This window comes from Capsella rubella, unplaced genomic scaffold (genome assembly GCF_000375325.1).
Source record: "Capsella rubella cultivar Monte Gargano unplaced genomic scaffold, Caprub1_0 scaffold_7, whole genome shotgun sequence".
Lineage (NCBI taxonomy): Eukaryota > Viridiplantae > Streptophyta > Magnoliopsida > Brassicales > Brassicaceae > Capsella > Capsella rubella.
Genome location: NW_006238917.1, coordinates 7,944,914 through 7,957,632, shown reverse-complemented (window position 1 = coordinate 7,957,632; position 12,719 = coordinate 7,944,914). Strand labels below are relative to the sequence as shown.

At 37.6% G+C, this 12,719-nt stretch overlaps 5 protein-coding genes across 7 annotated transcripts; 2 read left to right on the top strand and 3 right to left on the bottom strand.

Annotated features, from left to right (window-relative positions):
- Positions 1-207: 207 nt before the first annotated feature.
- On the top strand, positions 208-2,334 carry LOC17880185 (protein OSB2, chloroplastic). 3 transcript variants are annotated; one of them, XM_023778681.1, is made up of 7 exons: positions 208-722; positions 848-986; positions 1,172-1,268; positions 1,503-1,612; positions 1,707-1,854; positions 1,954-2,018; positions 2,118-2,334. In XM_023778681.1, the coding sequence occupies exons 1-7, from the start codon at positions 331-333 to the stop codon at positions 2,244-2,246; spliced, it is 1,080 nt and encodes a 359-aa protein (XP_023634449.1). In that variant the 5' UTR covers positions 208-330; the 3' UTR covers positions 2,247-2,334. The 3 variants fall into 3 exon arrangements, with proteins under 3 accessions (XP_023634449.1, XP_023634448.1, XP_006282647.2); XM_023778680.1 differs by having other exon boundaries at positions 827-986; XM_006282585.2 differs by having other exon boundaries at positions 210-749.
- A 72-nt stretch (positions 2,335-2,406) lies between these two features.
- LOC17878345 (multiple organellar RNA editing factor 1, mitochondrial) lies at positions 2,407-4,377 on the bottom strand. Its single transcript, XM_006283851.2, has 5 exons — positions 3,962-4,377; positions 3,583-3,680; positions 3,429-3,494; positions 2,743-3,338; positions 2,407-2,656 (listed from the first exon to the last, which is right to left on the bottom strand). Exons 1-5 carry the CDS (start codon positions 4,330-4,332, stop codon positions 2,633-2,635), a joined length of 1,155 nt encoding a protein of 384 aa, XP_006283913.1. The 5' UTR covers positions 4,333-4,377; the 3' UTR covers positions 2,407-2,632.
- A 164-nt stretch (positions 4,378-4,541) lies between these two features.
- On the top strand, positions 4,542-5,642 carry LOC17880663 (organelle RRM domain-containing protein 1, chloroplastic). The gene is made up of 4 exons (XM_006284625.2): positions 4,542-4,744; positions 5,020-5,088; positions 5,176-5,282; positions 5,381-5,642. Exons 1-4 carry the CDS (start codon positions 4,609-4,611, stop codon positions 5,525-5,527), a joined length of 459 nt encoding a protein of 152 aa, XP_006284687.1. The 5' UTR covers positions 4,542-4,608; the 3' UTR covers positions 5,528-5,642.
- Positions 5,616-7,538, bottom strand: LOC17878570 (polygalacturonase QRT3). Its single transcript, XM_006285500.2, has 3 exons — positions 7,103-7,538; positions 6,777-7,004; positions 5,616-6,696 (listed from the first exon to the last, which is right to left on the bottom strand). The coding sequence occupies exons 1-3, from the start codon at positions 7,307-7,309 to the stop codon at positions 5,674-5,676; spliced, it is 1,458 nt and encodes a 485-aa protein (XP_006285562.1). The 5' UTR covers positions 7,310-7,538; the 3' UTR covers positions 5,616-5,673.
- A 750-nt stretch (positions 7,539-8,288) lies between these two features.
- LOC17879072 (polygalacturonase QRT3) lies at positions 8,289-10,899 on the bottom strand. Its single transcript, XM_006283594.2, has 3 exons — positions 10,565-10,899; positions 10,231-10,467; positions 8,289-9,495 (listed from the first exon to the last, which is right to left on the bottom strand). Exons 1-3 carry the CDS (start codon positions 10,766-10,768, stop codon positions 8,497-8,499), a joined length of 1,440 nt encoding a protein of 479 aa, XP_006283656.1. The 5' UTR covers positions 10,769-10,899; the 3' UTR covers positions 8,289-8,496.
- Between the last annotated feature and the right edge of the window lie 1,820 nt (positions 10,900-12,719).

Below are 12,719 nucleotides of genomic sequence, written 5' to 3'. Positions count from 1 at the left end.
TTACACCAAGAATGAGAACATTCCCTTGGATCATGTAGAGAATATATATGGAAAGAAAAGAAAAACAAACCTTCAAAGCGATATCTAAACGCAAAAACATGAGATATCCTAATACTGAGGCCCATATAAGGCCCAAATTAAATCCGTGAACTGAATAATCAAGTTTACAGTTCTTCCGCGCCAACGAAAAACGACAGTACTCACCAATCACTGTCTGAATTTTTTTTTTTTGTTTCCTTAAACCCTTTCAAGAAAAAAATTAGGGCTTCTCTTGTTCCTTTGCAAATTAGGGATTTTTTTTGTTGTTGTTGTCATCGTTCTTATGAAAAGATGAATTTGATCTCCAAATCATTGACGAGAATTGAATGTTCGCCATTTTTCCATCCCAGAGCTTCGGAAATCCCTACCGGAAAACGGATAACCTCTCCGCCGCAAATCCGCTTCTGCACTGCGGCGACCGTCGGTGGGAAAACCGGAAGTGGCGGGAAGAGACAAAGAGCCAAAGCACCGGCGAAAACTCCGGAGGTTGTGACACCTGTGAAAACGCCGGAGATTGCGACGGTCACGGCGACGACGGAGAATGAGTTGGGTCGGCCAAATGAGATAGCTTTCGAGAATGAAGTGGCGAATTGGGTTAATCTGATTGGGTTTGTTAATCAACCAGTTCAATTCGAAGCTTCTTCTGATGGCAAATTCTGGGCTGGTACTGTTATTTCCCAGAGGTCTGGTTCTGATTCCGCTGCTTTCTGGTACTCTTCTCCAATCAGATATACTCAAAGATGAGATTTTGATATTCCGTATTTTGTTCATGATTGATATGAAATAGGTTTTGGATTTTTTTCATCAGGATTCCGATAATTTTTGAAGGCGATTTAGCTAAAACGGCAGCTCGTTATATAAATAAAGACGATCAAATTCATGTTTCTGGGAAGCTTTTTATAGATTCCCCTCCTCCAAATATGACTTATGCACAAGCCAATGTTCAGGTGTGAGCCTTAATTAGTGTTTGATTAGATTTCATTTAGTGTTTGAAAGGGCACGAGAAGCTTTATAACTTATGAAAACAGTACTATGTTGATTCGACTGTCTTGTGTTATTGTTTTCCCGTTGAATTGTATGAGTAGTTCAATCCATGGAATCTTTGTAACTTAAAGGTGGTTACTTACGACAGGTGTTGGTCCAGAATCTCAACTTTCTAAAGCCTACTTCTCCGTCTATTGTTATTTCATCATCTGAAAAGGAAGAAAGTGTCATCAAGAAGCATCCTGGTATGTCTCATCTAACGTTTCGAATAGACTGTTTAGAATTGTCAAGGTCCAGAATTCTATTTTCTAAACCTATGATATGTGAATGTGTTAGGTCTGAGCAAAGTTCTTAGGCAGCTAGTATTTTCCTTTTGTAATGGGTTTAGTAGAAAAAGCATTCTCTTGTGGACTCTCTCTTGGCATACAGTTGTTCTCAACTCTCTGTGCTAATGTTTTGTTAAAATTTTGACTCGTTAGCTAGAGCTAAGAAGGACGTAGTCATGGATGAAGCTTCAGATTCTTGGAATCGCCTCATTGAGAATCCTAAAGAATGGTGGGATCACCGGGAAAATAAAGTCAATGGCTTGGTAAATCCCCATTGTGCTTAATAATTCGTCCTTATTTATGCTAAATCTCTTTACTCCACTAGTTCTGACTTACTCGGTTGCTGTTCCTGCATAGGTAAAACCAAGGCATCCTGATTTCAAGAGCAAGGACAGTAGTCTCTCACTGTGGCTCAATAAAGCTCCTAACTGGGTTTTACCCAAACTTGAAGGACTTGAGTTTGATGTTCTTGTCCCTAAAGCCAGAATAGTGAAACAACTTAAAGGTAAAGTTTCCAACTTTTCCATGTTTGTATGAAACTACACAAAGAATGTTGGGCTCATGTGTATTTCAATAAACCGAAATCTGGTCTGAGATGGTGTAGGTGAAGAATCATGGAAGGACTTAGTTCAAAACCCAGATAAATGGTGGGACAATAGAATTGACAAGGTAGTATATCAATATCAGTTGCTCTTTCTTTTTCTTAATCAATCTTTTGAAGAACCTAACTATAGTCCCAACCCAATATCGTTTTCGTTTCGAGTGTAGAGAAATGCAAAAGCTCCTGATTTCAAACACAAGGAGACAGGTGAAGCACTGTGGCTAAACGAGTCTCCTACATGGCTACTACCAAAGCTACCACCAGTCAAGAAGAAACAAGAAAGTATTGTCTCGTAGCCTTAGAAACAGTAATCTCCTTGTAAAGAGCTCCAAAGTGTTTACAAAATTCGTCATTTCTCTATTCAATTGCTTAGAGTTTGCGTTTTATCTTTGGTCAGACCTTAAAGTGGAATATGATAGCAAAAACCTCGCATCAATCTCACGTAAATCTCGCATAAATCAAAGCAGATTAGATTCTGAAAGAACGTTTTGCAAGAGTGTTTCTAAATAACAGATGCAACCAACAACGTTCATGAAGCTCAACATTGGAGAAAAGAGACAAAACTATTGTCTTACAAAAAAGAAAGATGATTAGATACTATTTACTATAAAACTTCATAAAGGCCTATGACACTTCTCTCCTTATTTCAGCTCAGTCACTGCATCATGCATCATATCTCTGTCTAGTATCTTCTTCCCTGTGGAAACTGAAACGCCAGACCATCTCAGTAACAAATATGTGGAAAATGGAGTACTTGAAAGATGCAAGATTCATTTATGGTCAAACACTTACTTGATCAGGGCCGGATTGGCCTGCTGGATTACTGTTGTTCCAGTCTGGATTCCTCTGAGCTACCTGTGGAATTGTTTGATTCTGCTCTTGTCCAGGTCCAGGATATCCCTGACCAGGCTGCCCATAACCGGTATTTCCAGCTCCCGGTGCAGGACCAAAGTTTCCAGCTCCCTGTGGGCTGTAATTCCTAGGTCCTCCTTGGTTGTAACCTCCTTGTGGCCCTTGGTTATAGTTCCCAGATCCGCCTTGACCATAACTGCCTTGTGGCCCTTGGTATGGAGGCACTGGAGACCCCTGGCCTTGATTATAACCTGCCTGATATGGAGGTGGTGGAGATCCTGGGCCTTGGTTGTAACCTCCTTGAAATGGTGGAGGCGCTTGAGTTCCCTGACCTAGTCCTGGAGTGCCATAGCTCTGTTGAGAACCATAGTTCCCTCCACCACCTTGCATTGGCGGTTGCTGACCATACTGTGTGTTTCTTTGGTAGTTCTGAGGACCTCCTCCTCCTGTACGGTCAAACCTAGGACGTGATCTTGCTCTTGTATTCTGAATTGGTGGTGGCCTGTGTGTGATCACTCCGTTCTCATATTTGTCTCCTGAAAACATGAAACATAATCTTTTTTTTGTAAAATTCCAAAACTATATAATCAAAAATGAGAAGACTTTGTAAAACCCCAAGAGCTCACCTCCATACTCTTTGTTCACGGGATCAATGTAGGAATCTGGCAATATGAAGACCACTCCGGGTAGATCTGTTTACATACAAATAAAAAAGGATTCAAAATCCTACTGAAGAAGTTAAAATTCACAGGAAAATAACATATTATTCGAACTAAATACCCTTGAACTTTTCTGATTCTTGTTCAGTCATGATTGCCTGAAAACCTTGGTAAGTAGTTGTGCTACAAGCATACATCCTTTGCTTGGCCTCTTCCACACTGAATCAACCATAAGCACCAAAAAAAAACAGTAAAATCGCCTAAACTAATATAATTTATAAAAGAAGACGCACAAAAACTGAAGCAAAGCTACATAACAATGGCGAGACACATATACTGTCTTGTTTTCTAACCGACCCAATGGTAAAGAACTAAAAGAAACCACATTTCAGACGAAATAAGTAACAACACACTGAAATTAAAAACTTGATCTTTGGAAAATTAAACTCCAAGCAACCAATCTACGTAACAAGCTTCACTTAATCTATGCATATACTGACCTGATTCCAAGTCCTTGGGCGCAAGTTTGTTCATAGGTAGAGACCATTTCCTCAGGAGACTTAGGATCATCCTTGGGAAAATCCATAGTGATAAGCCAGTGATTATAATCACACCCTTCGAACAACACAGTGTCTTCCGTTATCTCATCACCTTCTTTGTAAAGCTTGAGCTGCCTCGTCGAATACAGTCTCACCGGAGCTCGAATAGCTACTTCAGTCGATCTCCCCAAAACAGATCTCTGTAGCACTGAAGACACAGCAGGGAAATCGGAAGCTGGTGCAATAGAAGTCGGGGACACAGAAATTGATCGGTTAACATAAGAAGTCGCCGTGAGTAAAGCTCGTCGGAGACGGTGAGATAACATTGCCATCGGGAGAGAAATGATGAAGAGTCTCAAAATTTCTGGAAGCTTTTAGAGGAAATGAAATTAGGGTTTTTGTGTGGGTTTTACAAATAGGTTAATAAATAGTAAATTACCTCTTAAGTCCTTTCTTTTTCGAATCGTTTCCAATCTTCGCACAAAGTTCTAAATGTTATCAGATACATCCATTAAAACGCTGTCGTTCGTTAGCGTTAAACAACGGTTTGGAAAACACGATTGTGTTTTATACTTCTTCTCTCTCTATTTCTCCGGCGACTGAGAATTATGTGGTCGGCGACGTTGTCTTTCCCTTCCTATGTGGCATCATCATCTTCTCTACCAAACTACAGGAACCGTAGGTTCCCGAAGATTAAAGCTTCGCTTTTTAATTACCCTCTGGCGAGCAAAATCATGGTCAGAAGTAAGATTTGGACTTTGCTTTGTTTTAGATTTGAATTCTTCTAGCTGAGATTAGCATTTGGTTTATGTTATTGCTCGAGGAAAAAGTTTTGATTCTGGTTTTACTGAGAACGGATTTGTGAAGGATTTTAGTCAGTACTGTGACTGTAACATTTGATAGCTCTTGTGCTGTGTTAAGTGTTAACTTAACAATCATTAGTGGTATTGAACTTGCTTGTAACTTCAATACTGTGGTTTCTCTATGTTTATGATGGTTTTTGGCTTTGAAATTTGTAGATTTACCGTTTTCTACAAGTGAAGATTTTCTGCAAAGGGAGTTTTCAGCTTTTGGAGAGATAGCTGAAGGTGTGTTTTCATTTGCTCTGTTTTTACTGCTATAAGGTTCAGTTTTATTGGCATTGATATTGTTCACTCTTTAATCTTTCAAAATAGTTAAGCTTGTCAAAGATGAGTCCATGAAGAGATCAAAAGGTTATGCCTTTATTCAATTCAAGTCTCAGGATGATGCTTTTCTAGCCATAGAGACCATGGACCGTCGGGTAATAAAAGCTTCTTCATCACAAGCTTAAATGGATTAAACTAGTCTACAGTTTTTATGTTTCGAAATCAACCAGAATGTTTCCATTTTTTGTTGCAGATGTACAATGGCAGGATGATTTATATAGACATTGCGAAACCCGGGAAACGTGATTTCCAAGGATTGCCGAGGACTTCTGGTCCCCCTGAGAAGACTCAAGAGCCAGACGAACCTGCTAATGATGAGGTCGCTGATTGCTGGTATTAGTTGTTAGCATCTAGTTCACCAAACTGTAAACTGAACTTACATAAACCAGCTCGTATTATATAGATGTATGATTATTGAAAGAACAATAAGTTGAATCAAGCTCTCTCATTTACAATGAGTCAGTGTTCAATATGAAGAATGTTGTTTTACTGGTATACAATAACTGACACGGTTCCAGTTACAGCTCTATCAGTTTCTACAATTACCACATTGTTGGAAACATTGGTCACTGCATTTGCAGGGATCTGCCCGGATTGAGAGAAAAACGAATGCTGGTAGTGGTTTATTCGGTTTGGGAATAGCAAAACAGGGGAAAAGTCGGCGACCCATCTTGTCCCATTCGCGGAAACCTTGGCCTTTCCGGTTGTAGATTTCAGCGTCATCCCTTCAGCGTTGTTGTGATCAATCACAACTTGATCAATATCATGAAACTCCCCTTCCAGCTTGACAATAGGGAAGTTGTTTTTCGCAGTACCGCTAAACATGTTATTGACAATGTTTACCCCGGAAATCCTCCCGTGTACTGATCTCAAGACGATGTTCGCATCTCCTAAGAACAAGGCATTAGTGACATGAACGTGGACAGGATCTTCAATGACAATACCTGTGTAATCAAGGTAACAGTTGTCTATCCTCGTTAAATGCGATTTCACAAGGATGCCGATTCCACCAAACCATGTAGCTTTATTGTAGCAGTGCACGCCCGTAACCATATTCGCTTCACCGTTCAAAGAGATACCTATCCCAGCCGAGAATATCACTACATCCGTAATGGCATTATCGTTACTCGAGATGTCAATTCCTGTACCGGTAAATCCTCTTTCTCCTGTGTCTCCTCCCACCGTTGAATGTTGCCCCACGAAAGAGTTTGAAATGTATGTCTCGTGACCCCCTTGGACTTTAATCCCCTGTGTTGTGAAATGGAGGAAGTAGCAGTTGGCTATACGAATACGAGCCGAGTCGATCACCAAAATACCCCCTCCTCGGAAGCTTGAGTCGAAGAGAACGTCTTGGAAAGTCACATCTTCATATAATATCCCGGAGTTCTGGTTTTTCTGATCGGAGAAAGACGACATTTTCATTGGTTTCTTGTAGTTTGATGCCACGAGTTCAACCAAATGCCTGTTACCGGGAAACACCTCCGATGCCCGGAAAGTCCCACCTTTTACCTGAATTACACCCAAAAATTGTGTAAAGGCTCAACAAAACTTTTAAAGCAAAAACTCCAAAATTAATCTTGGGGACTAACCACAAGATTTCCACCGCCGGAGGAAGGGAAGCTGAGAGGTTTTCCGATCATGTAATTGCCACCTTGGAGATCAATAACAAGACCACCAAGATCAGCGACACGTGGAAGCATCTCAAGTCCAGTTTGTAACTGAAAAGCATCGGTTAAAGCTTCTAGAATTGCGTCACTACTATCTCGTCCACCTGTCGGATCAGCTCCGTAACCAATAGGGTATATAACCTTCCCCACCTGCACAAGCACAAAACCAAACTCACACGCTCACAAAACCACATAACACACGACACGTGCGTGTATGTACTACACCGAAACAGAATAGTCCGAGTTACCATTTTGGGAGAGTGTGAAGAAGAAGAAGAAGGAGAAGACAATGGTGAGAGAGTGGGAGTGACGACTGAGAGTCTTTCTTGGATCTTCTCTTGAAACTTCAAAAGCTTGGTCATGTCTCTTCTAAAAGACAATGTCTCTTCAAACACCATTGTAATTGTGATGAGAAACAGTAGCAACGAGCTGCTAACAAAGCCATGGAGTCTCATCTTGTTTCTTTCTTGACTTTTGTCTACTTCTTGAGAGAAAAAGAAAGAGAAAGAGAGAGATAGATTTGTTGGGAATGATTATGACGAAGATGAAGGTTGATGATATAAGCGTGTGTATGTGTGTGTCTTATTAAAAAGGCATTGCATTATAGTCTCTGTTATTAAATTTAGCTTTATTTTTCTTTCAATGTACCGACTCGAGTTCCAATTTTATTAAACAGAAACACTTTATGGATTTTGCTTTATTCATAAGAAAACGCGAAAAAGACATGAAAAAGGAGAAAGATCAAAGCATGTTCGTAGACCGGTGATTAAACATTCAAAAAAGGAGAAAGATCAAAGTGTTCGAATTTTTGTTCCTTACGGGCCTAATTTATAAATAATTATTAGTCGTAATTGATGTTTAGCTGTTCAATCATTTCAGTAACACGGTTCTAAATGAGTTTCCTGAGCAAAAAAAAAAACAATTTAAGTTCTATTCCACAATTTTCTGCAAAATTTACCAATAGTCTCTTTTTTTGGGAGCTAAATTATCATTCGTTTTAGACTTTGTTAACAACCCATCTCATTATCCCAAGATTTTATTCGTCATAAAGTTTGCTTTTCTCCATAATTAGTCATCGTTTAATAAGAAAATGATATTCGCATTGTACTTATTTTGTCATTTAAAGTATTAAATTGTTTACTGAAAAATATAAATGAAAGACGTACAAGTAAATAATCACTGAAAATGGTGATTGAGTGTTGAAAACATAAACAAAATTTTACTTTATGATGGCCAACACATACACATCTTCTTCAGAAATGTTCTTTCATAGCCACCAACTTTGTTGAAATTATACTTTAGGCAACTTTATTTGATTTTAGTGTATAGAAAAATAGAGTTATTGGTCAAAAACACAATTCAGAAGTAACTGAGAATAATACCAAAAACTCATTTAGTCACTGCATTGAATTTTTTTATCAGACAATAAGTAAATGTCTGCCAACAACTCTTCCACTGTATTCACAGTTTTCGAGTTTTTATCATTTATTAGTATAGTAATTATAAAATTAAATTCCCTCCTTATTAAACGAAAAACAAAATTACAAATAAAAATAAATACCTTCATTATAAATAATTTTCATAATTAAACTTATTAAACCCATTATTACGGCAAAAAACACACGACGGCATGTTAAAAACCTCATTGAGTCACTGTTACATAAACTGTTGCAGTAACAGGTGCGTTTGTCTCAACGACAACTCGGTTATCAGATACGTTCCTTACCGCGTGTATAGGAAACGCCCCAGCTTCACTCGCCACGAGTGTGTACTGCACGTGACTGATCATGTCCGGGAACAGCAAAACCGGTTTAAAATCTACGGTCCAAGACGTCCCGTTTCCGTATACCGATCCTCTAGCCACCGTCGATGTCGCTCCCATTCCGTTCACACTGTTCCGATCAACGACCACTTGATCAACTTCATCAAACGCAGTCTTCGTCTGATCCAATTGAACAATCGGGATCCCTTTACCCGAACCGGAAAACATATTGTCGACGATGTTAACCCCTCGAACCATTCCGGTTATCGATTTCAGCAAAATATACGCATCTCCCAAAAAAAACGTTCCTGAGATCTGTAGCTGAACCGGGTCTTCCGCGACGATACCGGTATAATCCAAATACGAATTCACAATCCGGTTCTGTGTTAAACCGGGTAATTTCAAATAAATCCCGGTTCCTCCGAACCCGGTTGCTTTGTTATAACAATGCACTCCTGATAACAAGTTCGCTTGTCCCGATATCATCACCCCGACCCTGGCCGAGAATATGACGGTGTCAGTAACGGCGTTATCGTTACCCATCAGGTTCACGGCGGTACCGGAAAAGTTTCTCTCTCCTTTATCTCCACCGGCGGTTATGTGCTGACCGAGAAACGAGTTTCGGATGTAAGTCTCGTGTCCTCTTTTGACAAGGATCCCGTTCGTGTCACCGAACCTAGTGATGTAACAGTTGTCAATGCTTGTTCGGAGAGAGTTGATTACAGCGATTGCTCCGCCGCGGTAGTTACAGTCAATGAGAAGATCTCTGAGAGTTATGTACTCGAAGATGTATTGTTGTGTTGACTTCTCGTCGTTGAGTTCGAATAAGTACCTATCCACCGGGAAATCATCTGATGCTCTTAGTGTACCTCCGCTTATCTGACGTGTCACACAAGTCAAAGAAACAAAAAAAAAACCCATCAATTTCAAAAAAAAAAAATTAATCTATGATTGTAAGAATATGAACACATTATTTTCAACGTCATCAACCAAGAATATTTAATAACAAGGCTTTTTCAATAATTTAGAAATTAAAGTATCTAATAAAGTAATGAAAGTTGTAGCTTTGATGAAAACTTTAAAATAATTTTTAGTACTATATGCAAAGGACAAAAAGGAAGTAAATCACATTAAATAAATAATTATAAACTTCTTTTGTTACAATACTCAAAAAAGGAAGAAACTTCTTTTGTTGGAAGAGTTATTAAAAAAAGTCATAATGTTTGAAATTAAGAGAGAAACATGCATAGAAAGAAAGGAATCATTATATTCTCGTGAAAGAAAAAAGAAGCTTTTAAAGTAAATTACCTTTGGTTCACCAAACCTAGCTAAGAGCATCTTTAATCAAGTTTACGTTTAAACTATAAGGTCGTTCCTAACTGAGAATTTCATGTTTTAAATATCATGTACGTAAAAATATTGACGAAATGTCATATCACGTCATATAGACGGGCCTTGAAGACATATTATTATAGGAACACGACTTTTGTCTTGTCGGTATATTAAATCACACGTACGTACCGAGAAATCTAACTCTATTTGTAAAATATATATAGTTTTGATCATAAAAAAAAAAGAAGATGAGATAGGAAAAATAATAAGAGATATACTTACGAGGAGATTTCCGGCGCCGGCGGAGGGAAACCGGAGAGGACGGCTGATTAAGTAGCTACCACCTTGAAGATCGATTCTTGCTCCTCCAAGATCATTAATACCTTCTATCAAAACTCCATGACTTGGACCATCGAACGCTTCTTCCATAGCTTTTAATATCGCATCCGTGCTATCCAATTTCCCTGTGGGATCGGCACCATATGATATCACTTCATACACGCGTGGACCAGGTACTGCCTACATCATTCATTTCAATTTCATCTTATGTATATATTAAACCAAAATGAACAAACACAAATCATCTTAGAGAAAGGTTGTATAATTATATATATACCTGAGGAGGGGTAGGAGGGGGAGATACTAGAGCCGGTAGGTTTCGACGAACCAATGAAGCTTTAAGGGCTTGCATTTCTGCTAGTTTCCGGTCATGAGGGGACATTGAACCTGAATATTTATCGGCTAAGACCACTTGACTCATCATTAGACTCATTATCGCCAACCAAACCGGCATGGACATTTGAGTTTTCCTTAGCTCCATGGTTTTCCTTGCTAGCTCCTATTATAATCCAAACGAGCCAAATAAGAGAATGGCTGAAGGTAAATGCTTGTGAGACATTTATATATATACGTATGTTGTTTATAGCACATGGAAAGAGAAAGGCCTAACTAAGGTTACCAATGAAACATTATACAAACTTTTGTCTTTTCTATTGGGAGTCACACATTTCGCACTCCTTGTGCATCTTGATCCCTTATTTCCTCTTTATTTTTTCTACCGGTTTACGCAATAACGTAAACGTAATATTTGTTCATAAAGATCGAAACTCTTAAGACTTCTTAATGAATAACTAAATTTTATCATAAGATCTCACTTACCTTGAAACCAAAATCTTTTCAAAACATTACTAAATTTCCGACATTTCTACGTGACATATTATGATTTTTTTATATATAGAGAGAGGGTGACTAAGAGATAGTTATGGTAGTTAGCTTGCGGCAGATTGTAAAAGATCAACAAAGTGCATAAAGGTATAAGATTCATGCATTATGAGATTAGATATTGTATGTAAAAGGGTAAACCAAGTCATGGGGTTTTGGTTGGGGAGGTTTGAGTGGTGGATAGGTTTTTGGTAGAGTTTTTTTCTTCCTATTTATTTGAATATTTGTTCTAACTAAAAGATATATGCAATCACTCATCCAATAAGTTTTTTCCTATAATTAAAATAAATTTATTTGCTTAAGAATGGTAAAAAAATCGTTAGAATGTTTTGCTTTTAAGTGTTTGTAAAGCGTGTAAAGTTGTGTAATTTTAACTTATTTTGTTAATCACTACTATTAATGCTTTAAAGAAACGATGGAGGATGAAACAAGTTTTTTTGTTTGTTTGTTTGTGTGTGTGTGTTTGGTTATCTACATTTACACCTTCTTCCTGAAAAAAAACAAGAAAGTAAGTAAAACGTACCTTCTAATAAATCTTGATTGAGAGCTTCTCTATTGTTCAAAATCCCAAATACTGTTTCGGGATTCCGATGAGGTTGTATTTGAGGCCTGTAAATGTAAAACAGAGCCGAACAACATAAACAAATAATCTCTGTATAATAAAGCTATATATTAAAAAAAAAAAAAATCTCTGTATAATGATAGATATTGCAAATCAAATAAATCGGGTGTAGAAAACAAAAATATATCAAAAATACTTTTAATTTGGGAAAATTGAATATAAAGGAAGAAAACATTTATATCATATATATTTACAAAAATAAAATAAAAATATAATCAAAACATTAAATATAATGAAATGCTAGATTTAGGGATAATGACTTACGAGAAATATGAAATTGGCCTTTTATTCTCATAGCAAAGTTTTTGTAAAAGGAGTTATTCTAGAGTCATGTTAGGTGGTAAAAAAACAATTGATTAGGTCCCAAAAATCAACCTATTTATAGGTATCTAAAGGTTTGATTAAAAATAGTTAAATTTTTGCAACCAAAAACATAAGAAACTGGGATGCAAAGTAAAGTAGGTTACACCCGAGTTAATTAAATGCAAACCAAAACTCAACGGTAATGACATTACGTTAACCTTTTTCCTCATATTAGCTTTGTTACAACTTCACAAAATTGTGTTAATTAATGGCAATGAATTATCAAAATATGTACAACTTAAAATTTTATAATGAATGTGCGTTGATGATAGTTTCCCAACTAATAATTTTCACCTCATTAGAGAAAAAAGAAACGATACAAATGGCAAACAATTTCAGCTATGAACCGATTCATCAGATCTATTTCTCACAGAGTTAGTCTTTGTGATCTCAAAACCAAATTCTCAAAAATCAAGAAACCTTAGAACAAAAGTCGAACAAAACAATGCTTAATGCAAAAGTACTTACAAGAATTTTAATTTTGGCTTCTCCTTCTTCCTTCATTCATAATTTTACACATTTGCTTCAAAGCAAATTTTGTTGTTGTTGTGAACGAGTTCATTTC

What these genes read in the sequence shown, in the direction of transcription:
- LOC17880185 (XM_006282585.2), top strand. Translation starts at nt 331, where the DNA reads ATGAATTTGATCTCCAAATCATTGACGAGAATTGAATGTTCGCCATTT. An exon ending in TCTGATTCCGCTGCTTTCTG is followed by an intron (nt 750 to 847) that starts GTACTCTTCTCC and finishes TTTTTTCATCAG; the next exon opens with GATTCCGATAATTTTTGAAG. An exon ending in AAAATAAAGTCAATGGCTTG is followed by an intron (nt 1,613 to 1,706) that starts GTAAATCCCCAT and finishes GTTCCTGCATAG; the next exon opens with GTAAAACCAAGGCATCCTGA.
- LOC17878345 (XM_006283851.2), bottom strand. Translation starts at nt 4,332, where the DNA reads ATGGCAATGTTATCTCACCGTCTCCGACGAGCTTTACTCACGGCGACT. An exon ending in AGAATCAGAAAAGTTCAAGG is followed by an intron (nt 3,495 to 3,582) that starts GTATTTAGTTCG and finishes GTATGTAAACAG; the next exon opens with ATCTACCCGGAGTGGTCTTC. An exon ending in GCCAATCCGGCCCTGATCAA is followed by an intron (nt 2,657 to 2,742) that starts GTAAGTGTTTGA and finishes CTGGCGTTTCAG; the next exon opens with TTTCCACAGGGAAGAAGATA.
- LOC17880663 (XM_006284625.2), top strand. Translation starts at nt 4,609, where the DNA reads ATGTGGTCGGCGACGTTGTCTTTCCCTTCCTATGTGGCATCATCATCT. An exon ending in GAGCAAAATCATGGTCAGAA is followed by an intron (nt 4,745 to 5,019) that starts GTAAGATTTGGA and finishes TGAAATTTGTAG; the next exon opens with ATTTACCGTTTTCTACAAGT. An exon ending in TTTTGGAGAGATAGCTGAAG is followed by an intron (nt 5,089 to 5,175) that starts GTGTGTTTTCAT and finishes CTTTCAAAATAG; the next exon opens with TTAAGCTTGTCAAAGATGAG.
- LOC17878570 (XM_006285500.2), bottom strand. Translation starts at nt 7,309, where the DNA reads ATGAGACTCCATGGCTTTGTTAGCAGCTCGTTGCTACTGTTTCTCATC. An exon ending in CTTCACACTCTCCCAAAATG is followed by an intron (nt 7,005 to 7,102) that starts GTAACTCGGACT and finishes GTGCTTGTGCAG; the next exon opens with GTGGGGAAGGTTATATACCC. An exon ending in CCGGCGGTGGAAATCTTGTG is followed by an intron (nt 6,697 to 6,776) that starts GTTAGTCCCCAA and finishes GGTGTAATTCAG; the next exon opens with GTAAAAGGTGGGACTTTCCG.
- LOC17879072 (XM_006283594.2), bottom strand. Translation starts at nt 10,768, where the DNA reads ATGGAGCTAAGGAAAACTCAAATGTCCATGCCGGTTTGGTTGGCGATA. An exon ending in CCCCTCCTACCCCTCCTCAG is followed by an intron (nt 10,468 to 10,564) that starts GTATATATATAA and finishes TGAATGATGTAG; the next exon opens with GCAGTACCTGGTCCACGCGT. An exon ending in CCGGCGCCGGAAATCTCCTC is followed by an intron (nt 9,496 to 10,230) that starts GTAAGTATATCT and finishes GTGACACGTCAG; the next exon opens with ATAAGCGGAGGTACACTAAG.